The 25,793-nt window shown below is 53.5% G+C and overlaps 1 protein-coding gene across 29 annotated transcripts in view; it reads left to right on the top strand.

Moving 5' to 3' along the window:
- The window catches only part of PHLDB1 (pleckstrin homology like domain family B member 1), a 111,260-nt gene that overhangs the window by 15,926 nt on the left and 69,541 nt on the right, over positions 1-25,793 (top strand). For all 29 annotated transcript variants that reach the window (XM_044997141.1, XM_044997144.1, XM_044997140.1 and 26 more), the window contains 2 exons: positions 1,246-1,369; positions 4,389-4,559. In XM_044997141.1, the coding sequence (XP_044853076.1) occupies positions 1,246-1,369; positions 4,389-4,559 (295 nt within the window). The remainder of the gene's footprint in view (positions 1-1,245; positions 1,370-4,388; positions 4,560-25,793) is intronic.

Here is a 25,793-nt window from a genome sequence, read left to right as displayed (position 1 = left end):
TGGAATTCCCCTTGCCCTAGGGCTGGGCTATTGTCACTTTTCATCCTTCTAGTCTCCTCTTCCCCAAGCTGCAGCACAGAGCAAAGATCACAGCCGGCCTGTCGTGAGATCTGGAGACATGGGGAAGGCCCAGAACCCTCAGACTCCACATCTGAGGAGTCCGTTCCTCAGCTTGCTAACCCACTGTCTGGAGCCCACACAGGGCACTCTCTGTGCTCTGGGAAAAGGGCTGAGGGAGACACCCTCAGAATGTGGAGCCAGGGGCCCAGCAGGCTGTGCTTGTGGGTTTGTGTTTGTGTGTGCTTGCATCCATGTGGGGATGCGTGTCTGTCTGCATGCATGTACATGTGTGTGCATGTAGCTGATGGGGTCTAAGTGAAGCCTGGTTGGATTCTGGTTTACCTGCAGTAGGGTCAGGGGCCCAGGGCACTGAGGAGAGCCTTGCCCTGCTGGCTGCAGCCAGCCATTCTGTGAGACCTCCACTTCCGCTCTGCCCTGTCATAGAGAGCAGAAAGATACGGAGCCCATAAATATTTATGATCCATCTTTGCTGTGCAAAGTGGGAACGGAGAGAGAACCTATCTGAATCACTGATTGTGGACAGGCTGCTGGGTAGGAGCCAACCCCCAGCACAGACCCCATCTGTCTCCTTGTCCATCCATCCATTTACTGGCATGTTTCAGGGGCTAAAGCTGGTCTTGCTCCTCATTTCAGGGGTCTTGTTTGCACACTCCTGCCTGTGCCCCAGACATTTTCCAGCCTTGTCCCCATGGCTCCTTCCATCCCTGCTCCCTCTCTTCCTTTTCCCACATGTGTGGTGCTGCCAGTGCAAGAACCACCTCTTCTGCAGCAGCTGGTGCCATATCTACCTCACAATTTTTATGTCCTGGTGCCGGACTGACAGCTCTGGAGCCCTCTGCTTACCGCCAGAATGGTCAGGGGCAAGGTCAGCATCCACAACATGGCCTGCGCTGGAGGAATGAGAAGAGAGGACAGTCCCAATGGCCTGTTCAGCCCTTGACCTTTTTGCTGGCGCTGCCCGTAGGGGACCGAATGGGGTGGCTTTTGTGCTGTGGATGCTGGTCCACCAGGAATTGACTGAGACTCACCAAACTCATTGCATTTCCTGCCAGGTGGAAAACCTCTCTGGCCCCCATCTAGGAAGGGCTCGGCCCAGCAACCTCTCCCCTGAGTTCAGGGATGAGCATGTTCTAACCAGGGGTTCTGCTTTATCCTTCCCTACAGAACAGTCCTCTGGACCTAATAGACATGGGCAAGGGGCTGAAGGTCCAGACCGACAAGCCACATCTGGTGAGCCTGGGCAGTGGCCGGCTCAGCACCGCCATCACCCTCCTGCCCCTAGGAGAGGGTAAGTTCCCCTTGCCTGTCTGTGACGATGGGCCGAGGCTGATAAGGGGTTAGGTGCTCACCTGGGGGAAGGGGTGTCACTTTTCCTGCTCTCCTGTGGCTGAGACTCACTGTGTAACTTACACTGGATGGAGACCAACCATCACACCACGGGAAAGCCAGACTGTGGAGAGGGTGTGTTTGTAATGGATAGAACAGGAGGCCTAGGGATTCCATTCCCAGCTGTGTTCTAGACTCGCTGAGAGGCCTTGGGCAAGTCCCCTACACCCCAATTTTCAAACTGGCTGTTAATTTTGAATGCCCCATTTTAGGAACCTTGGCCCTGATTCTAAGAAGTCATTAATTTGGGGGGGTCCAACTGGAAACCCTAGGGCCTGACTTTCAGGGGTGCTGAGCACACACAAGCTTCCAGTCACGTCAGCTAGAGTTGTGGGTGCTTAGCGCCCCTGGAAGTCACCTCCTAGGGGTCTTCAGCTGGGCCCCCCAAATTAGTGGCCGCTTCTGAGAATCTTAGAAACCTTCTCCTCCAGGTGTGTGGGCTTGGCTGTGATCCACTTTTGTGTGGCTGTAACTTTCTGCAGGGTGCTGAGAGAGCCCCACTAAAATAGCCCCATCTAGATGCTGAATGTGGGATTCGGAACCTAGGTTAATCTCACTGAAAATGGGGATGGGGAGGCACAGTCTGGATCTGGCTGGGATACCCAGAGCCCCTGGGGTGTGGGCACACTAAGTCCCACCCATCTTTAGTCCCAGCAATGGGAGCTGGTGCTGCCACACCCTCTCATCTTGCAGGGACTTGGGTTAACATCTACATTGATGTTCCTGGTTTATGTGAGCTCAGCAGCCCAGAGCCAGATGGAACCAGCATCCCAGCGAGAGCTGGGCTGGCAATGGGATTCAGATCCAGCCTTGGCTCCCAAGAATGGAGGGAGTGAGAGGCACATAGGGCAGTTGTTCCTTCCCTCCTGACAGTGAGTGGCTAGCTCATTTTTGTGGCTCCCAGAGGCACTGGAAGCTCCTGAAAAGTTTCAATCCCCAATAACATCCCGCCACCCCTCCCTGGCAGCCCCCTGTGAATGGCCCTGCTATAGGGACAAGCACATGATGATCAGAATCCAGTTGTGCCTCCCCATCCCTGAGCCACTTGCCCCCTGCCTCTCAGTTTAGAATCAGAGACTCCAGCTCCTTCATGGCTCAGCCCCTCCAAATGTCAGCCCTTCTCTAGCAGTTGGTGTTGGGAAGCGAACCTTAGGCATGCATCTGTGTCCAATAATTGTTATTGAGGCCACAGTGCAGTCTCAGATTAAAGATCAGATTAAAAACCGGAGAGAAGCAAGAGCTAAGCTCTCCCTGGAGACATTGCTGTTAGCAACCTATCTGCCTCCTTGGCCTCAGAGGCAGGGAGCTGCCAGGTCTGCTCCCTGTGGAGATGTCCAAGATCTCACTGGGAAGGATTCACCTGTGCACGCGTGACATGCCCACACACCAGCCCAAGGCACAGACCCTACCGAGCCCCCTGCACTTCAGACAGGGAGTGTGCTTCCTCCACCGGGGAGGGAAGGGAAGCAGAGCGGAGCTGCTTCTTGGGCCATGGACTTGTACTTAGTGAGCCTTGCTTTCGGACACATAGTCAGCAAGGGCCTGGGAGTGTGAAATGGGTGGGAGCTGAGGATGGGTGTGGGGGCCCTAGCCAAGAGCTTGGGGTCTGTTCAGCACAGAATCAACAGAGGAAGCTGCTAGCGATAACTGGATCAAAGGAGCGTGGGAGTTGCCTGCCCAAGGAGACAGCTGGAGATTGGGATTGCAGTGGGGTGGGGGGAAGAAGAGGTAGAGTGGCCACGGGAATTGGCCTGTCTGATAGGAGCAGGAGGAGGAACCTGGGGGCACAGTGGTTAGTGTGAAACAGGGTTCTTTATCACTAGCCTCCTCTTGCCTCTTCTGCTGCATCTCTGCTTGGGTTCATGTTCCTAGAAGGGACAAGACTGGGGTGTGTGGGTTGCTCTGTGGGGGTGTCTGACCACCTACATTTAGCTGTCTGTTGTCTGTGCCCAAGTGGCCCCATGTCTTCCCAGCAGCTAATATGCTGAGACCTGCAGAGTGAGTTTCTGTCAGGGAGCCAGGGCTGCCCAGGGAACAGCATGATCAATAGCAGCCCTGATAAAAGCCCCAAGGAGCATGGGCTCTGACCTGAGGACCTGCAAGGTCCCATCTCTCTGGCCTGGCCTTTGCAGTCTAGGCCACAAACAGGAGCCCAGTGCTAATCTCTGCAGCCAAGGAGAGAGCAGCACTGTGCTGGGCCCTGCAACCCTGTCCAGATCTTACCTTGTGGAAGGACTCCCCTCTCCTCTGAAGTACGAAGCAGCCTTATTCCTTCAAGCGCTGCAGAGCGCTGGGGCAGGAGGGACAAATCAGCACTGCCACACACCCTGTGGGTGCAGAGTGCCCTGCCTTTGGAGCTTTAAGAGTCAGCCTGGCCTAGAGGAATGAGCACAGGACTTCTGGATCCCATGTCATGCCCCTATGTGAGGGGCTTGTACCCCCATTTCCTGAAGTGGTGTGTGGGGGAATCAGTGGCTGTTGCTGGTTTGTGTGTGTGTGCAGGGAGCGATGGGTACAGGAGCTGGGAGAGGCTGTTTCAGTCCCTCTCTCGGGGACCCACCAGTGTCTAAAACTTGGTGGCTTAACGCCCAGGGCTGCACTTGCTCTGCAGCATCAGGACAGGAGCTGCCCTCCCATTATTCCACAGAGTTATGTCATCCCCCCGACTTCCCAGTTCAGGAGCTCCTCTGGGCAAAAACTACAGAGGCTGCTTCCTGCCCAGCCCTCCCCTTCCTATCACATGGTGCTCACGCAGGGTGGGGTGCACACCAGGTGGGGTTTTGGCACCAATAATACAGGGTGAGTGGTCCCATCTCAGCCTCTGTAAATGGGGGTGCTTCACCTGCTTTGGCCTCCCATCCCATGCACATGATCTCCTTGTTATGACCCAATGAGCATTAAGCAGATGTTTCTCCTTGCAGGGAGGACCATGATTGGCTCGGCCACTAAGGACATTGTTCTGCAGGGGGCTGGGTTGGCCTCTGAGCACTGCTACATCGAGAACGTTTGTGGGACCCTCACCCTGCACCCCTGCGGGAATGCCTGTGCCATTGATGGCCTGCGGGTTAAGCAGCCCACTCGCCTGACCCAAGGTAAGGTGCCTACCCTTGGGCATCAAGGCTGGTTGTGGTGGGAGCAATGCATGAGAGGACACTCCTGACCACTCAGCTAGCTCTAGGCCTGGGCCCCTCAGACCCCAAAGATTGGTGATGTTTGGGTCAAGTTCTGGCTCTCCCAGCTTTGTAAGGTGGATCCTGACTTCCTCTGACTTTGGATGTGTTTGGAGCCAGCTTCAGGTCTGCAGCTAGGGTACATCTGTGCCTTGGAGCTGGGTGAATCCTAGTTCTCCTGAGAGCAGGTGAGGGTAACTGGGCTTGAGAGAGCGCCCAGTGCAACTTAGCCCAGCCTCACTGAGTTTTACAGAAGCTTTATTGAGCTGGGATCGGCTTCAGGGTGAACTTGGCAGGGGAATGGGAGTAAGGACTCCTGGGTTCTTTTGTTCTTGGCTCTGCTATTGGTGCTCTTGGCTTGACCTCTCTGCCCTGATTTGTGTCTGTGAAATGGAGAGACCAGCTCCCAGACTCATAGGGGAGGGGAGGCTGAGCCAGTTGATATCTGCAGTAGGCTTTAAAAGTGCTGAGGGTTGGGTGTTGCTGAGCTCAAACTGGGATGAAATGGTAATCCTCACACGCTCAGATTTCCTATGGGCGATAATAGGCCCTAAAATATGTACAGGGGACTCTGCCTTTCTGTACAGGCTGCCCTGCTGGGGATTTAGCGCTTGCTATGCCTCATAAATAAACCCCCAATTTAGCTGTAAATGACACATTCAGCCTTAATACTTCATGGCTGAATGACGTCTTTTACAGCACTGGCCCTGGTGTTACCATAGGAGTCAGCCTAGTTACAGCTGTAGCAGTTACAATGTTGCTGTTTGTGATAAAGCAGCTGCATAGAGCTGCAGGGGGGAGGGGAGATGGGTGGCACAGGGAATATTTGTGCTTGTTTTTTGCTTAAATGTTTCTTAGGATACTTGCATTTGGTGACCTGTTTGGTTCCTAATTGATATTTCTGCCACAGGACAAGTGCAGTTCATTGCAATCAACCATGATAGGATTAAAATTCAAAATGATCTGGACAAACTGGAAAAATGGTCTGAAGTAAATAGGATGAAATTCAACAAAGACAAATGCAAAGTACTCCACTTAGGAAGAAACAATACAAAAATGGGAAATGACTGCCTAGGAAGGAGCACAGCAGAAAGGGATCTGGGGTCATAGTGGACCATAAGCTAAATATGAGTCAGCCGTGTAACACTGTTGCAAAAAAAAGCAAACATCATTCTGGGATGTATTAACATGAGTGTTGTAAGAAAGATATGAGAAGTAATTCTTCCATTCTATTCCATGCTGATTAGGCCTCAACTGGAGTATTGTGTCCAGTTCTGGGTGCCACATTTGAGGAGAGATGTGCACAAATTGGAGAAAGTCCTGAGAAGAGCAACAAAAATGATTAAAGGCCTAGAAAACATGACCTATGAGGGAATATTGAAAAAATTGGGTTTGTTTAGTCTGGAAAAGAGAAGACTGAGAGGCGACATAACAGTTTAAGTACATAAAAGGTTATTACAAGGAGGAGGGAGAAGAATTATTCTTCTTAACCTCTTAGGATAGGACAAGAAGTAATGGGCTTAAAGTGCAGCAAAGGAAGTTTAGATTGGACATTAGGAAAAACTTCCTAACTGTCAGGGTGGTTAAGCACTGGAATAAATTGCCTAGGGAGGTTGTGCAATCTCCATCACTGGCGATTTTTAAGAGCAGGTTAGACAAACACCTGTCAGAAATGGTCTAGATAATACTTAATCCTGCCATGAGTGTCTCTCGAGGTCCCTTCCAGTCTTATGGTTCTATGATTCTATCTCAGGATAGGAATAGTAGAGTGTGTAATAGATCAGGACTGAGGGGCACCGGCAGAGCTGTGTGAGGTGGGGAGCCCATGGCTGAGATAACGGGTGCACCTGTGGGTTGGGACAAAAGGGCATTGGCAGAGCTGGGAGTGGGGGAATCCCAGATCTGGGATAGCAGTGGGGCTGTAGATTCGGATTGAGAGGCACTGTCAGAGGTGATGAGGGCGAGAGCCCAGAAGAGGAGTAGCAGGGGGCTGTGAGTTGGGATTGAGAGACATTAGCAGAGCTGGGTGACGGAATCCTGCACTGTGTCTTGGTCTAACCCAGGGGTTCTCAAACTGGGGGGTCGTGACCCAGTGGGGGGTTGTGAGCTGTCAGCCTCCACCCCCAAACCATGCTTCACCTCCAGCATTTATAATAGTGTTATAAATTAAAAACACATTTTTTATATTTAAGGGGGGGTCGCACTCAGAGGCTTGCTGTGTGAAAGGGGTCACCAGGACAGAACGTTGAGAACCACTGGTGTAACCTATCTCAGGGTTTCCCCTCTTGCATGTCCTAGTAGTGATTGGCAGCACTGTGCAGATCCACTCCTCACGATGCTGGTTCCTGAAGTCTCTATTTGCAGGAATCTGACTTCTGCAGAGCATCTGAACACAGCCTGAGTGCTCCCAGGGAGCACGGTCAGTGGAAGTTCTTTGCCTTGCTAACGAAACCCCAGGGATAGGCTAAATCAGATTTGTCCCTGAGTCTAACATACCCTCTAAATTGAGGATTCCTCCCAGCTACAATCACTATAAACAGACTTGTTCTCACACCCCACTGCTCCTTCTCTGTGCTTGTCTGGGAAGTCCAGGCATGAGAGAGTGAGATCCCAAGACCCAAGACATCCTCACACTCTCTGCCCATGGGCAGATAGAACAATATACGGTACATGCATACCACTGTGCACTGGCCCACAGGCAGTCTAGACAGATGCAGACAGACACGTGTGGACACACTCATCTTTGACTGCCACCTATGCCCATTGGTTGCATTTCTTTGGGTTGTATCTCACAGCAGAGCGGTGACGTGATCCCAGTATGTGCTGGCTGCTGTAAGTGAAGCCCAAACCATGCTCTGTGCAGCGGCACCGCGGGCTGTTATTAAGGTGTCATCATTTTGCTGTATAGTATCCAGGGGAAGGGAGCAATTCAGTTAATGATAGTGCAGTAGAGAGACAGTCTGGTACAGACCTTCAAGAGTGGCGGAGGAGAATTTCTCCAGACCTGACCCTTCCCCCCCCAGTCCCACTGTCGCTTCCTGCAACGCCTTCTGCCCCACTCCTGGTGGTGCCTGGCAGCCTCTCCCAGATGCTCCTGCGCAAGGCTGGCAGGTAGGCTATTGCCCTCTGATACCTTGCCTTTCCAGAGCCTTCACACTTGGGGAGACTTCTGAAGGGAGAAGCTCTTGAATGGAGACAGGTGAGGCAGGTGATGGATTCGGGCTTGTTCAGAACATTGTCATGAGTGTGTTGCCCTGGAAGCTATCTATCCTGGTGAGAGGTAATATCACCCATCATTTTGCTTATGACATCAGCTTCTTATCTGGATGGATGCAACCAGTAGAGAAATGAGGGCAGGCTGGGTCCTCGGGATGGGAGAGCCCAGGGTGCTGGAGGTGGGCACCATCCCAGCAAACCCTGCTGCCACTTGCAGTCTGCTCTATTTGATGAGATTGGCAATAACAAGCTTCCTTGGGTGCCAGATCCTCCCTCCAGCCCCTGTCACAAGAGGGTTCCCTATTAGAACGGGTAGGTATTTAACTCCTTTTCCAGGGGAGCAGGGGAACTGGGGAAGGCTGGGGACTTCATTGTGCCCTTCTTTTCTGTTTTTACTTCTTTCCTCCTCTCTGCCTGAATTATCCAGCCCTGGGAGGCACTGTGACTTAGTGCACAAGATATCAGACTGGGAGTCTATTCCTGATTCTGTCACGGATTTGCTGTGCAACCTTGGGCGAGTCATTTAACCTCAGTGTTTGCCTATCTGTAAAATGGGGGTGATAAATGGCTTTGACAGCCATTGGCTGGAAAACCCTTTGTAAGTACTCAATGTAATTGGGACAGAGGAGTAAATTCTGAACTCTGTTATTCTGGGACATTGCAGATTTGGACCCAGCAACCTTCTATGTCTTCACCCCCCAAAGACTTGATTCAACTGCCTCACATTAGTGTAAATCTGGAGACACTCCCCTGAAGTCAGAATCATTACCTGCTCTAAATTGATCTTGGTGTGACAGAGATCAGAATCTGGCTGCTGAACAGGAATGAGCCCAGGCCCATCGTGAGCCCATGGTGTTTCTGTGTGAGGTTTTCCTGCACAGTGTCCGGGAAATGGGTCTCCTTTGGAGCAAGTTTGTCTACAAGGGCAGCAGAAACTGTTTTATCTGTGCTGCTCTAAGAAGCATTCCCTGTGCTGTGTACCACTGTTGCTGGCCAAGGACCTTCTGTCCTGGCTCATTCTGTGTTGTCTTATTTTGTACAGCAATTAAGATATTCTTTTCATTCTCCTCCTCGTATTATTGCCCAAGTTGTGCTGCTAGGGGTGGTGCTCCCTGCTATACCTGTGCTCTTGTGATGGAAATTACATTAGCAGCAATGAATTCTCTGGATGTAGCAACAGTAATGCTAGCAGGGTCATCAGCATGGAAGCTAAGCTGTTCAGAATTCAGCCATTTCCTTTGATAATTATGTATATTTTCCACATTACTCTGGAAACTTTGAACCAGATGTGTGAAAACTCACATTAGAATAGAAAATTACACACTATAAGCAACTCCAAAGCTGGAGCATCTGAGGCCCATCACTTAAGCCTATCAGAAAGCAGACTAATTAGGCCAAGACACAGGGACTGAACACCAACCAGCCCATGCTCTATGCTTATCTTAGAAACATGGTTCAAGTGTTTCATTATATTCATCCCTGGCAGCGCCATACAGTGTGCATGTACACACACACACGAGTGTGTGCATGCACTCTATTCCTCAATCTGGAGTCACTCCATTGACTTCACTGGAGTTTTTCTGCTGTAACAGAGCACAGACTTTGGAAAATTTTACATCTTCTAGGCTGTACAACAAGAAAAAAACACCTCAGAACACTTCCAGGTTTCACAAAGACAAAGGGGCTTATTTTCCTACCCTGTCCTTGAGTAATGTTTTTCACACTACCGCAGTCAATATCTTTGTGCAAAGATGGTGTCATATTTTCCACAGCTGCTTTAGTTTTCCAGTTGAATCACTTTTTCTGATCATACTCTTTAAAAAAAACATTTTTAATTTTTCTTTTACAATCTGGAAGCCTTCCCTGGGGTGTTAACAGGGATTTTGATGGAAAATAATGTAGATATTTTTCTCCATTACTGAGTCACTCGGAAATCTTCACCACTGTCACCACCAGACTTCTATTGGTGCAAAATGCCTCCAGGAGTAACTATATATGTTGTAGTAAATGGCATCTCTGCCCTCTACTGGCTGAAATCAGAGCAGCTCTGCTGCATGCCCGAGGCCCTGTAGGGCTAATGTATTTTTTTCTGGCTGGGGTGGCAGGGGTTCATGCTTGGGGAATGGGAAGCAATCGGTTCTGTTCTGGTGTTGCTCTGAATGACTGGACATTTGTTAGAGCAGGTGCACCCAACCCTGCAGTCTGAAGGGTGTGTGCAGAGCCCTGTGGACTGGATTGCAGGATCTGGACCTGTATTATTTTTATCTTCAGAGTGTTTCCTTTAAATTAGAAAGTGTGGGCCACCCTAGGAGGCTACACTGTGGCTGTTCTGACTGAGTGGAGGCCCAATGCTGGGACCTGCGAGGAGTGGCAGCGGCTTAGCTTGTTGCACTCTGCACTACTTGCCTGGTGGGCCCACTTTCAGGCTACAGCAACCTTTGCTCCCTCTTGCAGAAAAGGGAAGAAGGTGGCAGAGCCAGAGGGAGACGGACAGGCCCGAAGGGACAATAACAGAGGGGGATGAGAGTTGTGCCCATGTGGGGCATGGGGCATACAGTGGAGCTCTGACAACAGGGCCTAGGCCGGGCACAAACCCAGGCTGGGATAAGGCAGATAGCCCGTGGGCATGGGCGTGGCAGGCGGGATACAGGGGATGGAAGGGAAGAGAGAAGCAGTCAGGCGTTTCCCCGCTCTGCTAGGGGAGGGGGGCAGTGCCTGCTGCACCCTCCTCTCCCTCCTGCTCCTGAGAAACAGAGAGAAGCTATAAAAGGCCGTAAGCGAAGCTTCCTCCTGCAGCCCCCTTCTCTACCTCGGCCCCTGGCCCGGCCAAATCCGCTCCACTGTCTGGCACCCTCCCCGCCCCCCGCTCTCCTCGCTGTCCCCTCCCCTCCCGGGGGCGGTGCGCTCCCCTCCATTGGAGCCGCGGCCGCTCTGTCTGCGGGGAGGAGCCGCCCCCTGAATAGACCCTTCGACTCCGGGGCTGGCACCGGGGCGGCCGGCGGCGGCGCGTCCTTCCAGGCCGGTACCGGGCTCCTGGTTCGTGCCCCGGCCGGGTACTCGCAGGGTCTGCGGGGCGGGCGGGGGGCCCCGCTCTGGCCGCCGAGCGAGAAGGGGGCGCTGGAGGCGGCGGGACTGAAAGGGGATCAGTGTCAGCGGGGCGCACGGGCCGGGGGTGGCGGGCCCGGCCCTTGCCCGCCCCGGGCGCTTCCCGCGGCTGGGGCCGGGCGCGCAGCGCAGCCACTTGCTGGATTCGCGGCCGCGGCCGGGGGGGACTTCGCGTGGGTGAGGCGCCCGGTCCGTGCTGGGCGCCCGGCGAGAAAGGAGCCCGGCGCTCCGTGCCAGCCAGCGGGGAGGCCGGGGCTCGCCTCTGTATCGCGGGCGGGTGCCAGACGTGAGTGGTAACTCCTCCCCCCTCGCTATTCTGGGAGGCTAGAATGTGGCACCAGAATTAGCTTTGGGCGCTGGAGCCTGGCAGATGGGACGAGTCTCCTCCCACCTGGCTATCAACTAGCCCGAGTTGTGTCCTGGTGGCATCTCTGCGTGCAGGTGTGTGCGCGCATTCACTCGTGTGCCAGTACACACATGTCTGTGATGTGTGTATTTGCATGTGGCTTTTTAAAAGGATGTTTCCTTAGGCCACCGAATATTCTTTGTTTGAAAATAATTGGTCTTGTTTGCACTGGGGGGTGAAATTTATTTCCCTCTGATGTGTTGGCATTTTTCCTTGAGACCTCGACAGCTGTGCAGCTGAAACTGACTTGAAAAAAAGCTGTAAATAGCATGAAATACTAGCTAAATATGTCCCCTGTGTATTATATATACATGTACATGTGGTGAATGTGTGCTTGAGGGGAATTAATTCCACTTATTTTTATGTGTGAGTTGCATATGGTCATCCCAAATGAATGAAAATAGAAAGTTTGTTGCCTTCCCAGCCATCAGTGTATTTATATCACAACAGAGAGCTGCTAAAGATACAGTAGTAAATTCAGCTCTGGTTTAAGTGGCTTAAAACTTTATTGAAGTAGAGTTGTACTTCTCTGGCCCATAAACATTGTCCTCTAAACACAAGTGGTACACTTTAACTGTCTTTGTCCCCAAAATGATGCACTGATGTGATTACATGCATCCATCACTCCTGGGAATAGTGAAATCCTGAACGACACACCTCCCCATTGACTTTATTTTCCTTGCTTTGTGGTTCAGATAGTGGAAATTCCAGTATTTATTTTGGGTGATTGTTGTGTGTTTGGGGGGAAGCAATGGTATATCACAGTGCCATTATAAACTGGGTTCATAAGTGACTGTCACACAGTGCTGTTTGCAATCTTCACTTTTTTATCATAGAATCATAGGGTGAGGTTGTTTTTTTTCTCTTTCAGTTCTGTTTATTTTGTGGCTGTGAGAGCAGGAGCAGGTATGGGACCTGAAAAAAACTTGGGTGGCTTTTTTTTTCTTTTTAAACTGACTTGATTTCAATTTGATGACACCCCTCTAAACAAAGAGAAAGTGAGATCTGTATTGTATTCCTGGCTGTGAGAGCTGGAATCTTAGTCCCTCTGGGTTGTGGAAAAAACACTTGTGTCCACATGAGCAGGACCGTGGGGTAAAGGGAATGTGTCCCATTAATGTTTTGGGGGAGGTCTGGATTGTTGTTGTCTGCTCCTTTTCTAGTGGTCTTAGAAATTAAAGTGTTTTTTTTAACCCGTCTGCACTCCCCACCACTTCTATCTTTCTTGGTGCGGGATTGCATTGGAGCCAGAAATCAGGGTTCTGTGAGGTGGTGATTTATCTTTGAATTTCCTGGAGTGGAGGAAGGCACACAAAGGGCTGGGGCTAGAGCATGGAGGGAGACCCCATGAATAATAATCCAAACCCCAGGGAACAGGGAGGCTGGAGAATGCAAGTTAGTCCTTGAATGTTTAGAACCAGGGAACAGATTGGTTTAAGAGGGGGATTTGCCCAACCGTCTCCCAAGTACAGCACTGATTACATACTGGGGAGCTTTTAGTAAAGAGCCAGGCATGTAATTCTGAGTCTCCAAATGATCTGTAAACCCAGCTGTCAGGGATTATACAATCCCAGGATTTCTACATGAGACTTTCTTTTGTTGTTAAAAAGCCAAGGAGCATTGGAAGCTTATTGGGGTCTCTTTACAGAAGTGATTTCCCCAAACTCCACTCTCTGCTGTAGGAATCACCTGTTTCTTTAAAGCTCCCTGTCCCTGACTTTCTGCCCCTGTTTCTGCTTTTCTGTGTCTAATGTGGCTGGATCGAGGCAGGTTGGAGAAAAAGCTCCTCGCTCACCCCCTGTGGTTCTTCCCCTGACACTTCACCCTTTTTCTAGCCTGTTGTTAGAGATCAGAGAATTTTGTGACTCCAGTGGAAGGGATGGGACTTTGATTAGTGTCTGTAGTTGGAGTTCTGCAGCAGATGTCTTTCTCTCTGTGCCTCTCGGGATGGTGGGAACAGATGGAAGATCCTTACAAAACTTTTAATAAAATGGACTGGTGTTGCTTGTTAGTTTACTAAACCCTCCAAGGGCAGTAGATTATGCTTTCTTGGTCACCGGCAGCAGAGCGGCTTGTGTGCGAATGTTGGTGGGAGAGAGCTTCAGGGTCTACTGAGGGTGGATGGGAAGGCAGGGTTAGTCTGTGTACGTAACCTGTTCCCAAGAGATGTCATTGGAGGAAGTGTAAAACTCACACCCAGGCTGTGTGAGAGTTGGGTGTTAACGAGGGAGGATCCTGCCTGGCTCAGTCAAGCCCCAGAAGCAGAGATGCTCCCTGGTGACAGGGCAGAGGCTGCTTTTCATCTATTCGCAAAGGTGTGACCATGACTTTCTGCTCCATCCTTGGAGTTAGAAAAACCCCAAACTTCCTCCCAGAGACAACTGCAGAGTAGCAAGTCGAACTGATCATGGGCTGTAGAGACCATGCTGACAGTTGTGTTAGAAATGCTTAGCTACTGGGAGTGACTGGAGTCTAGCAAGGGAACTAGAAGTTAAGACTCCAGCTCTGCCATTGACTGTGTGGCCTTGGGCCATTTTACACTGAACCTATCTGTGCTCTTGCTTAACTAAGGCATGAATTGGTTTTAGGGTCTAATCATCAGGTCTGGAATAAACAGATTCCCTAAAACCACAAATCCCCGCAGGGCTAGCTCAGCCTGTCTTCCTCATTTGCATAAATCAAGTTCCATGCAGCGTGCTGTGTGTGAAACACACTAGACCTTAAATACCAAGGCCTGATCAGCCCTGCATGGACAGTAAAGGTCCCAGGGCACTTTCAGTCAAGTTTTTGTCCAACATTTTCCCTCCCCCCCTGCCATGCACTGCTTTGCTCCTGTCCCCTTGGAGGTAACCACATCTCAGGTTATGCCCGTAAAGCATGTTGGGACCCTCTGCCAAGCATTATGGGTGTGTGAAACGGTTCCCTCATTATGGTTGCAAAAATGAGGAGTGCGTATTTCCCAAGTAGAGTAGACCTGGAGTAATAGGATTATTTAGGGTGACCAGATGCCCCGGTTTTATAGGGACAGTCCCGATATTTGGGGCTTTTTCTTATATAGGCTCCTATTACGCCCCACCCCCTGTCCCGATTGGTGTGGGGGGGGGAGGGGCGGTAGTGCTGTATGCCCTGTAGACCTGGGAGCTCTGTTCCTATGCTGTGGTTAATCCAGACATGTAAATGCTGCTGTAGTCCTAGCTACTGTTTCCCCATAACTGGACACTAGTATAAAAGCTCTGACTGTCTGAGCACTGGAGAGAAGGCAGGAATCCCCAGGCCCAGCTCTAGGTTACTAGCACGCAGCTTGCTACACGCCCCCCCCCATTTTGTTTCTTAATATTTCTTTTTCCATTACTTTTATTTTTCCTGTTTTTTTAGCATAATCTTGTGTTCTTCTTCGAGTGATTGCTCCTATGCATTCCATTTAGGTGTGCGCGCCGTGCGTGCACGGCTCTCCGGAACATTTTTACCCTAGCAACTCCGGCGGGCCGGCTGGGCGCCCCCTGGAGTGGCGCCACTATGGCGCTGGATATATACCCCAGCCGGCCCGTCCGCTCCTCAGTTCCTTCTTACCGCCCGTGACGGCCAGTTGGAACAGTGGAGTGCTCCCTTACCTCCACAGCCCTAGCGTTTCTCCATCTCTTCTTCTGTATATAGTTCATTACTTAGTTAGTATAGTTGTATAGTTAGTCAAGTTTAGTAGTTATTAGTGTAAGTAGGGAATTAGAGGGGTTAGCCCTCTTCTTCCACTCCCGGTGCGGGCTTATGCCCGGGGCACCGGGATTCAAGCCCTGCGCGGCTTGCCAGCGGCACATGCCGGTGAGTGATCCACACGACTCCTGCCTTCGCTGCCTCGGGGAGTCACACAGGACTGACAAGTGCCCGATCTGCGTGGCCTTCAAACCCCGTACGAGGAAGGAGCGGGACTCTCGCCTCAAGCAGCTGCTAATGGAGGCTTCGCTCCAGCCTCCGGCGCCAACTCCACCGGCGCCGAAGCCTTCCTCGGCGAGCAGCGCACCGGCAGCACCGAGCCGCTCCGGTGCCGAAGCCCCTCGACACCCGGCACCGACGTCCCGGCGCCGCTCCCTCTCCCCAGGAAGGAAGCATAAGGCGCCGAAGACGGCCTCTGCAAAGCGTCCGCAGAGACCGTTAGCCCAGCCGCCTCCGACAAAAACGGTCCAGGCTGAGGCAGTGTACGGACAGTGCACGGTGCCGTCGACTCCGGCGCCGCAAGGGCCGTCGAGTCCGGCACCACCCAGCTCCCCGGTACCCACCGAGGATGAGCTGCGGATCCCGTCCACGCCTGAGGCGTTTGCGACGGCGAGGGAGCTAATCGAGCTCACGGAAGCTCAAAGCCTCCGGCCCCCGGCACCGCCGGTGCGGGCCCTTAAGTCAGTGGGCAAACCGCTGATGATGCGGCCTCCTTCCCCTGACGAGCGAGATGGTCGGTGCTCCAGGATTCGGTCTCGATCCCGGTCCCACTCTCGGAGACGGTCGCCGCCGCGACGATCCCGATCCGGAAGACGATCGACCTCGCGACGCCGTTCCCCGTCCCGGCACCGGTCGCAGTCCCGGCACCGCTCTCAATCGCGGTACCGGTTGTACTCCCGGCAACGGTCCCGCTCCCGGTCACCGAGTCACCGCCACCGCAAGAGGTCCAGTTCCAAAGACCGCTTTCGGCACCGAGACTCCCGGAGCCACTCCCGCCGCCGCCGCTCGCGGTCGAGGTCGAGCTCCCGGCGCCGTCGGTCGAGCTCCCGGTACCACGCCACACGCAGGTCCCGCTCCCCGATTAGGTCACGCGATGACCGACACCGACCTTCGACACCGGCTAGACACTTGACGCCGGCATCGGTCGCACGCTCGGGGATCGCCTCAGCTCCTCCCTGGCCCTCTCGTGAGCCCTCCATCGCTTCCCCTGAGGGCAGTGCAGTGGACTTCAGGGCAGAGTCGCAAGGTCGGGACCATGGACCCCAACACTGGGGATATTGGGTTCCCTGGGCCCAACATGAACGAGGGCCCCCCCTTCCGCCGAGGCAGGCGGGTGCGGAGCGTTCGGTGCCGGAGGCCACAGTCAGCAGGCCCCCCCCGTCTCCAACGGGAAAGACCAACTCGCCTCAAGGCCCGGCGGTGGGGCAGGAGGCCGTGGCGGCTGATCGCCCAAGGGCAGAGCAGGCATCTGACGAGGTGCTGCCAGGCCACTCCTCGTCCTCCTTACCCGATGAGGCGGTGGCGGGGGCAACACCATCCGAACCCCCGCCTATTGACCTAAAGGCACACCAGGACCTTCTCCGCCGTGTGGCAAAGGCTATTAACCTGCCCATTGAGGAGGTCACAGAGGACGATGACCCAGTAACTGATGTCGTGGGAGCGGAGGGCCCCGTGAGAGTGGCACTGCCCTTTATCCGCACGATACAGCAGAATAATGCTACAATCTGGCAGTCACCTTCCTCAGTCCCCCCCACGGCGCAAGGGGTGGAGAGGAAATATTCAGTCCCGCCCAAAGGGTACGAATACTTGTACGTGCACCCAACCCCGGACTCTCTGGTGGTCCAATCGGTGAACGACCGGGAGAGGCACGGGCAGCCAGCCGCTGCGCCAAAATCTAAGGAGTCACGGCGCATGGACCTGTTGGGGCGAAAGATTTATTCAGCGGGTGGCCTTCAGCTCCGCATAGCGAATCAAATGGCGCTCCTTTCCCGGTACACTTTTAACATCTTGGGGTGCCTGGGTAAATTTTCGGAGCTGACCCCGCAAGACTCCCGCAGGGAATTCTCGGCGCTCCTGGACGAGGGCAAGACGGCCTCCCGGACCTTAATTCGAGCAGCCTTGGACTCCGCTGACTCAGGAGCCAGAACTATGGCTTCCGGGATAACCATGCGGCGCATTGCGTGGCTGCAATCCTCCACCTTGCCGCCGGAGGTGCAATACACCCTCCAGGACCTCCCCTTTGATACACAGGGTCTCTTCTCAGAGAAGACGGACTCGAGAATTCAGACCCTGAAGGATGGGAGGATTGCTATTCGAACTTTGGGCATGCACACGCTGGCCACCCAGAGACGGCCGTTCCGGCAGCAGCCCTACCGGCCCTTCACCCAGGCCAGGTCTAGGCCATTTAACAATCGCCGGACGGCCCCCTACCGCCGCAGGCCGTCGGGGGGTAGGCGTAACCAGAACCAAGGCCCCTCAAGGCCCAAAACCGGCCTTTTGATGGGACGCCCGAGGACGGCCCGCCACTCTCCTCCCAGGATCCATCCCTATTATTTTCAAATCGCCTTTCCCGCTTCCTCCAGGCGTGGTGCTCCATAACATCGGACAGCTGGGTCCTCAACACCGTCCAGCACGGCTACCGCCTGCAGTTTGTTTCGTCCCCTCCCTCCCACCCACCTTCCCCGTCCCTCTTCAGGGACCCCTCTCACGAGCAAGTCCTCTTACAAGAGGTCCAGACTCTGTTGAGCGTGGGTGCTATAGAGAAGGTGCCTCGCAGCAGGCTGGGCAGGGGATTCTATTCCAGGTATTTTCTCATCCCTAAGACCAAAGGAGGCCTTCGTCCCATCTTAGACCTCCGGGAGCTCAACAGACACCTGTGCAAGCTCAGGTTTCGTATGGTGACCTTGGGGACCATTATTCCTTCCTTGGATCCGGGAGACTGGTTTGCCGCCCTCGACATGAAGGATGCATACTTTCATGTGGCGATTTACCCCCCCCCACAGACGCTACCTGCGCTTCGTGGTCAACGAAGCTCACTACCAGTTTGCGGTACTACCCTTCGGCCTCTCCACCGCACCGAGAGTGTTCACCAAGTGTATGGCGGTCGTGGCCGCAGCCCTCCGCCGTCGTCGAATTCATGTGTACCCGTATCTCGACGACTGGCTGATTCGCGGTCGGTCCCAAGAACTGGTAGCAGCTCAGGTGACCGAAATACTGTATCTCTTCCGTTCACTAGGCCTGCTCCTCAATGCCGAGAAGTCCAGCTTAATTCCGGCACAAAGGGTGGAGTTCATAGGAGCAGTCCTCGACTCCAATTTAGCCAGAGCCTGCCTCCCTCGTCCTCGGCACGAGACGATGGTCTCGCTCATACAGGCACTGCAGGCCTTCCCTACAACGACGGTGCGATCCTGCCTGCGCCTACTGGGTCACATGGCAGCGTGCACGTTTGTGACCGCGCACGCAAGGCTGCGACTTTGCCCGTTCCAAATGTGGCTGGCAGGAGAGAGATCACTTGATCATTGCCTGTTAGGTTCACTCCCTCAGGGGCACCTGGCATTGGCCACTGTCTGGCATCGGTGTACCGCCCCCATCGCGACCCCATAGACGTGGTGACAGTTACAAAGCCCACTCTCCAGATGCTCACCTGGTGGCTGGATCCGGGGATTGTCTGCGCAGGGGTCCCGTTCCGCCCTCCTCGCCCGTCTGTCACCCTGACCACAGACGCCTCGGCGCTGGGATGGGGTGCTCACATAGGAGACCTGCATACCCAGGGTCTCTGGTCAGCTCGGGAGCTCTCCCTCCACATCAACGTCCGGGAGCTCAGAGCGATCCGCTTGGCGTGCCTCGCCTTTCGGGCCCACCTCCAGGACCGCTGTGTAGCGGTGTACACAGACAACACCACAGCCATGTTCTATGTGAACAAGCAGGGCGGAGCCCGATCCTCCCCGCTTTGCAAGGAAGCGATGCTCCTATGGGATCTTTGCGTGACCCACTCGATTAGCCTAGAAGCGTTTTTTCTGCCGGGGGTGCAGAACACGTTGGCCGACCATCTCAGCAGGTCCTTCGCCTCCCACGAGTGGTCCCTTCGCCCAGATGTGGCTTACACAATCTTCCAGAGGTGGGGGTTTCCCCAGATAGACCTGTTTGCCTCCAGGGCCAACAGGAAGTGCCACAGGTTCTGCTCGTACCAGGGTCAAGCTCCGGGCTCCCTCTCAGATGCGTTCCTCCTGCCATGGACGGATCCCCTCCTCTACGCGTTCCCCCCGTTTCCGCTCGTCCACCGGGTGTTACTCAAGCTTCGGAGGGACAGGGCCCGTGTAATACTCGTCGCTCCGGCCTGGCCGAGGCAGCACTGGTACACCCTGCTGCTCGAGTTGTCAGTTCGGGATCCCATTCCCCTTCCCTTATGGCCGGACCTCATCACTCAGGACCTCGGCAGGCTTTGTCACCCGAACCTGCAGTCGCTGCATCTTACAGCTTGGTTCCTGAGTGGTTGACCAACGCAGAAAGGGGTTGTTCGTTGCCGGTGCAACAAGTACTGCTCGAAAGTAGGAAGCCTTCGACGCGGTCTACCTACCTCGCGAAGTGGAAACGCTTCGCGATTTGGTGTGACCAACGAGGTCTTAACCCATTCTTGGTCCCCATCCCGACCATCCTCGACTACCTTTGGTACCTGAAAGGTCAAGGTCTCGCGATCTCTTCCCTGAAGGTGCACCTGGCGGCTCTTTCAGCCCGCCATAGGCGGCCAGTCCGTCTTCTCTAACCCGATGGTTGCCCGCTTCCTTAAAGGTCTAGACCGTCTGTACCCGCCGGTACGTCATCCTACTCCAACTTGGGATTTGAACCTGGTTCTGGCTCAGATGATGAGACCACCCTTCGAGCCCCTGGCCACGTGCTCTCTGCTTCATCTCACCTGGAAGACGGCCTTCCTCGTGGCGATCACATCCGCCAGACGAGTCTCGGAACTCCGCGCCCTGACGGCCGGTCCCCCGTATACCGTCTTCCATGGGGACAAGGTGCAGCTTCGGCCGCACCCGGCCTTCCTCCCCAAGGTGGTGTCGGCCTTCCACCTCAACCAAGAGATCTTCCTCCCGGTCTTCTTCCCGAAGCCGCACGCCTCACCTCGTGAGCAGCAGCTCCACACCCTGGACGTCCGCAGGGCCCTCGCTTTTTACATCGACCGGACGAAGCCCTTCCGGCGTTCGACCCAGCTATTTGTGGCGATTGCCGATCGCATGAAAGGCGAGCCGGTCTCCTCGCAGCGGATTTCATCCTGGGTGACGTCATGTATACGAACGTGCTACGAGCTTGCTCGCGTCCCCCCATGCCGACTCACCGCACACTCGACGAGGGCGCACGCCTCGTCGGCTGCCTTCCTGGCCCATGTCCCCATCCAGGACATCTGTAGAGCGGCCACCTGGTCTTCTGTACACACTTTCGCTTCCCACTACGCGTTGGTGCAACAGTCTCGAGACGATGCAGCCTTCGGCTCAGCAGTCCTACACTCGGCCACGTCTCACTCCGACCCCACCGCCTAGGTAAGGCTTGGGAATCACCTAAATGGAATGCATAGGAGCAATCACTCGAAGAAGAAAAGACGGTTACTCACCGTAGTAACTGTTGTTCTTCGAGATGTGTTGCTCCTATCCATTCCAGACCCGCCCTCCTTCCCCACTGTCGGAGTAGCCGGCAAGAAGGAACTGAGGAGCGGACGGGCCGGCTGGGGTATATATCCAGCGCCATAGCGGCGCCACTCCAGGGGGCGCCCAGCCGGCCCGCCGGAGTTGCTAGGGTAAAAATGTTCCGGAGAGCCGTGCACGCACGGCGCGCACACCTAACTGGAATGGATAGGAGCAACACATCTCAAAGAACAACAGTTACTACGGTGAGTAACCGTCTTTTTTGGGGGCTTTCCCCCCTTCCCTTTTTTATTTGCCCGATCTGGGCCTTTGTTTTCTCTAGCCTCAATCCATGACCTCAGGTACAGGTTATACCAAAAATCCCAGGCTTCAAACCCTGCCAGACCTGCATTGGGGTGACTCGTGCCCTCCAAATGTAAGGTCTGTTCAAGTTTTAAAAGCAGATCTTGAAAGCTTAGGGAGGACAGGATGAACTTGCTGCTGATGGAGCATTCTCTGTGACTCCTGGGGTGTGAATCCCCTCACCCACTTCCTGTACTTCAACTCCAGGTGCTCAGAGAACCTCTGTGATCACTGTGATTGCAGTGGTAAGCAAAGATCTTGGGGGACATTCAGAACTATCTAGACCTTCAACAAAGAAGAAATCCCCTCTCCAGAACAGTAGGGGGAAGTCACCGTCTCAGGAGACCTCATGTCCTGGCATGGGTACGGCTAAGGCGCCCAACTCCTCTGCTACTGAGATCTTGTCACTGGATAGAAAGATGACAGCATGTACTGAGAATCACATCCAGTAAACAGCCTGGAGCAGTACCAATATCATTACTGGACTCAGTGCCTTTAAAACACAAGGACTCTTCTAAATCCAAACTGAAATAGTCATCAGTAACAGTGTCTTTATCCAGCCACAGAGAACACATGGACTACACTTTGGTACCGTCTTCGATACTTCCTGATGTACTGATTCCAGAGTACCCAGTACTGCCCAGGGTCCTCTTCCGTAAGGCATGTGAGTTACCATTGCTGAGGGGTACCGAACGACATTCCCAGCTGGTACTGACTTATCTCGTGGAGTCGACCCTTCCATCTGCATCAACTACTCATCCTCCGGTGCTGATACAGCCACTGGTTCCACACCAACCTTTTGAGGGTACTGAGAGGGACTTCCGGTTGGTACTGACATATTATCCGGAATTCCCTTACCAGTCGTCAACACCTCAGCCCTGATGCAGTTGTATGACTCATCATGTTACCAACACAAACACTGTTACCGGCACCATTTTCTTTCCCCCCCCCCCCCCGATGGTTATGGGCGAGGACACCTCATTCACTTCTGAGGTGTCTATACAGGGCTCCCCTACCTTTCCATTTCAGCCACCCCTCCTTGAAGTGCACCCTGAGGAAGAAACTCCCAGCAGGTGGTGTACCCAGCAGTATTGGCAAGAATAACCTTGGGGGTCCAACCCCCTTCCCGTATGCCCCACCACAGTGGGGTTTTTGGAACCAGGGGGCCCCTTATGGCAAGCTCTTCTACGGGGTTCCATTGTATAAGAGGTCATGCCAAGAGCACCAAGCCCAGGTCCTGTTCTGCAGGAGTTGCTTACAGAGGAGCAAGAGCCAGCTGGGGAAGAATAAGTACCTTCTTCCCATAAATATTCCTCCTCACCAGATGCCTAACTCCCTGGTTGCTGAGGTGGTTAATGAATGAAACCGACACCATTGTTGCTGTTCAACGCCGTCTGACAGGGAACTGAAATGGCTAGACTTCCTTGGCTGCAAAAGCTACTCCTTGGCCTCATTGCAGTTCAGAGCAGCCAGTTGCCAAACCCTGAGGGCAAAATATGATTTTACGAAGTATTACAAATTTTTCATCTTTTATTGAATATCTGCCACAGAACAAGAGGGAACAATTTCAGGCCCTCATAAAATCATCAAGGCTTCTCTCCAGGCCTCTCTTGATGCTGCCAGTACAGCTGCAAGTTCCATGGCTATGGCAGTAGTTGTGCGCAGAGCGTCTTGGCTGCAGTCTCCGGCCTCCCCCAGAAGGTACAAAATGCCATCAAGGACCTTATTTTCGAAGGACCTAAGTTGTGCAGCAGCACCACGGGTGGGTCCCTTCATTCTCCTGAAGATGCCCAGGTGACACTACAATCACTGTGCGTTTATATACCTGTGACAAAGAAAAAATATAGTAGATCGTAGACAGCTCAGTGGTCTCATCTAGTCCACTACCAGCTCATGAGACTGGCTGAACCCTACAGGAAAAAGCCCAGATTCACTGAAAAGGGGCCATCCTCCACAGTGACACTGCAGTTGGCAACATCCTCAAAACAACCATTTTGACCCACTGGTCAAAGGCCACAAACTGTTTTCCTCTCTGGATCCTACATTGAACCTGTTCCCCATTCCCCCTTGTGGGTATCGTCTCTCCCATTTTCTGTCTTCCTGGGAGCTCATTACTTTGGACAGATGGATGCTGGAGTTGATTTCTATAGGCTATTCCATCCAGTTTAGCACCTTCTCACCCTCCCTTCCCAGCCCTCTTCAGAGACCCTACGCATTAGTGTCTGATATCAGGGTGCTGGCTCAAAGCACATCTGGGATCTCCTGAAGCGTTAAGAGGCCTGTCTGTCTGTCTGATGTCGTTGCTGTTTGGTTCAGCCGTTTGGTGCCCATAGTGCATTCACTGCCTCCCCTGACTTGGGTGTAGTGCCCTTGGCCTCCTATAGCAGTGTGGCCAACCAAGTCTCAATCAATCCTTGTGCGCTCTGCTGAGAGAGTTCTGTCTGTCATCAACAGGGGTGTTGATCTAGGCACCCCCCAGGAGCAGAAATGCCCCCCAGCTCCCTGCACAGGCCCTCAGTCATCGAGAACCATTGGAGGGTGTTCCCTGGGAGAGGAGCAGGTGTTGTGCCAGGCACCTGAGTCTCCTATTATGGTGGTTCCTGATGCTGAGCTGTTGCGCTGCTTTTGGGGTGTCACATGGGGTGTCCCTCCTGCCACAATAGAGCAAGAGGTCCCTCGGGCAGTCGTCTCCCTTGGGAGGCAGGGGACAGACCTGGCGTAGTTGTCCTGGCAGATCTGCCCTGCGGAACTGGGGCTTGGCTACAAAGTGGTGGTGGTGTAGCGTCTCCCTCTACTCCCCATGGGGAGAAGCATTTGTTTCTCAGCCTGTCTCCATGTCCACATCCTACCAAGTGATGGGATGTCCCTCCAGATGTTTCAACGGGCACAGGATGTTCATGTTCTGTTAACACATTAAAGGTTCCAGTTGTTTGCCTGTGCCCCGTGGAGGCAAGTGCCATACTGCTACCTGCTGGCTTTGCCTGCCGGGCTGCTCAGTCCAGTATGGTGTTGCATGCTGGGATGCTCCCTCTACTGTCCAGGTGGCAAAAAGCTGATTTTGCCCTCTCTCATTTGTTGTGCTTGGGGTGGAGGACCCACGGGTGTTTTGATCTGGACTTTCAGACCAACCCCAAGTCTTATAAGGGGCTGGTTAACATCTGTACTGGCCCCATGCCAGTGCCACAGATAGGTAGAGGTTCCTGCTTGGGCTCCTCTTTGCCCCAGGCTGCAGATTCTTGCCACTGGCACATTCTGTGTGTGATGATAGCCTAAACATGAGCAGCTAGGTGCTCCGTCGAGCTTCCTCCCCTTCCCTTCGTGGTGTTGGATGTCTGTCCTAGCTCTGCTGCTCAGGCCCACAGCACCCACTGGGGGAAAAAGGGGAGCATCCCAGTCCCCCTCCTTCTCCTATGATTGTTTTTCCCTGAACATCTCACTCCCCTAAGACAGAAGTTCCTTCCCTCCTGTATGTACGAAAAACCATCCCCTGGAGGGAGGTATTTTCAGCCCTGGCTGAAGCTGAAGAGCAAGGTTCCCCAGGGGATTGGCGAAGTGCTTCAAAGCTAGGTGTGTCTGGGGAGCATTCCAGCTCCTTCCCCTCCCATTGCCGGCCACACAGACATGTTCTGCAGTGCGTTCCTTGCTCAACACAGAAAAGGGGAGGGAAGCTGGGCCTAGGAATGCGGCCCCCAGTCAGTGCTTTGGGGTGGGGTCCCACATGGTGGCACATCGCTTGTCGGCCTCTGACTTTGGGATACCATGTGGCAGCATTCTTTCTGGTGCTGAGTGCTAGCCTGGGTCTGTAGCACTGGAACAACATCTCTGAGAGCTCTGCCCTATGGGCAGAGAGCTGACTTGGTCACCAGGTTTCCTGCTGTTTCGCTTTAAGTTTCAACCTTAACTTTTTCCTGCATTTTGTGGGGGGTGGAGCACAGGAATTGGCAGCAGGACTCTTGAGTTCTGCTCCTGAGTCACTACACCCTGCAGATGTGGATCCCCAGCACTTGTTGCTGTTGAGCCCTTCCTCTTTCTGTTCCTGAGCTTAACGTCTGCCCTGTGGCCCTAGTAGGGTTCCGTAAGTTTTGGGGTGGGGGCTTGTTTGTGAAGGTTTGTAAAATGCTTTGAGATCATCTGATGGTAGGAGCTAGTGGAGGGCAAAGGGTTAAATGAGTCTGATTTTCTGTATTCGCCATCTGTCTAAGCTAGAACATGACCTGGTTCTTCCCTCACTTATTCTAGTGCCATTACACAGACGTCTGGGAACTTCCCCAATAGGAGGAGAATCAGACCAGGATATAGATCAGCATTTGTCAGCGTACCAAACCCTTTGCAATGTCTGACTCTCTCTCCAAATTCTGAATGTTCAGTTCCTCCCCAGCCAGGGGAAGCAGTTCACCCTCGTCTTCCTTGCTGGTTGGATATATAACAACACACTCTTCTCCAGGCTGCAAGTTTGAGATTTCTGTGCTATAGACTCTCTCCTGTCCACTGCAGACAGGAAGGGTCTGTGCGTCTTATTTCTACTTTCCATTAGCTCTGCCTTCTGCAGGTCTTTATTCTGGTATCTGAGTTGGGGTCAGCGGTGGGACTCTGCTTAGGAGCAGCTCTGGCCTTTTCTGGGCTGAGATCCTTGCCTCTAAAGTGTGACTTGTTGGCACTGCTCTGGGACTTGGTCAGGCATGTCGATAGCAACAGAAGCAGGGCTAGATGGCAAGCATGGTTGCTCACTCCTTTGCACTC

The sequence above is a fragment of the Mauremys mutica genome, chromosome 22 (assembly GCF_020497125.1).
Source record: "Mauremys mutica isolate MM-2020 ecotype Southern chromosome 22, ASM2049712v1, whole genome shotgun sequence".
Classification (NCBI taxonomy): domain Eukaryota; kingdom Metazoa; phylum Chordata; order Testudines; family Geoemydidae; genus Mauremys; species Mauremys mutica.
The sequence above is the reverse complement of the archived record's forward strand: the minus strand, read 5'-3'. Positions and strand labels throughout refer to the sequence as shown.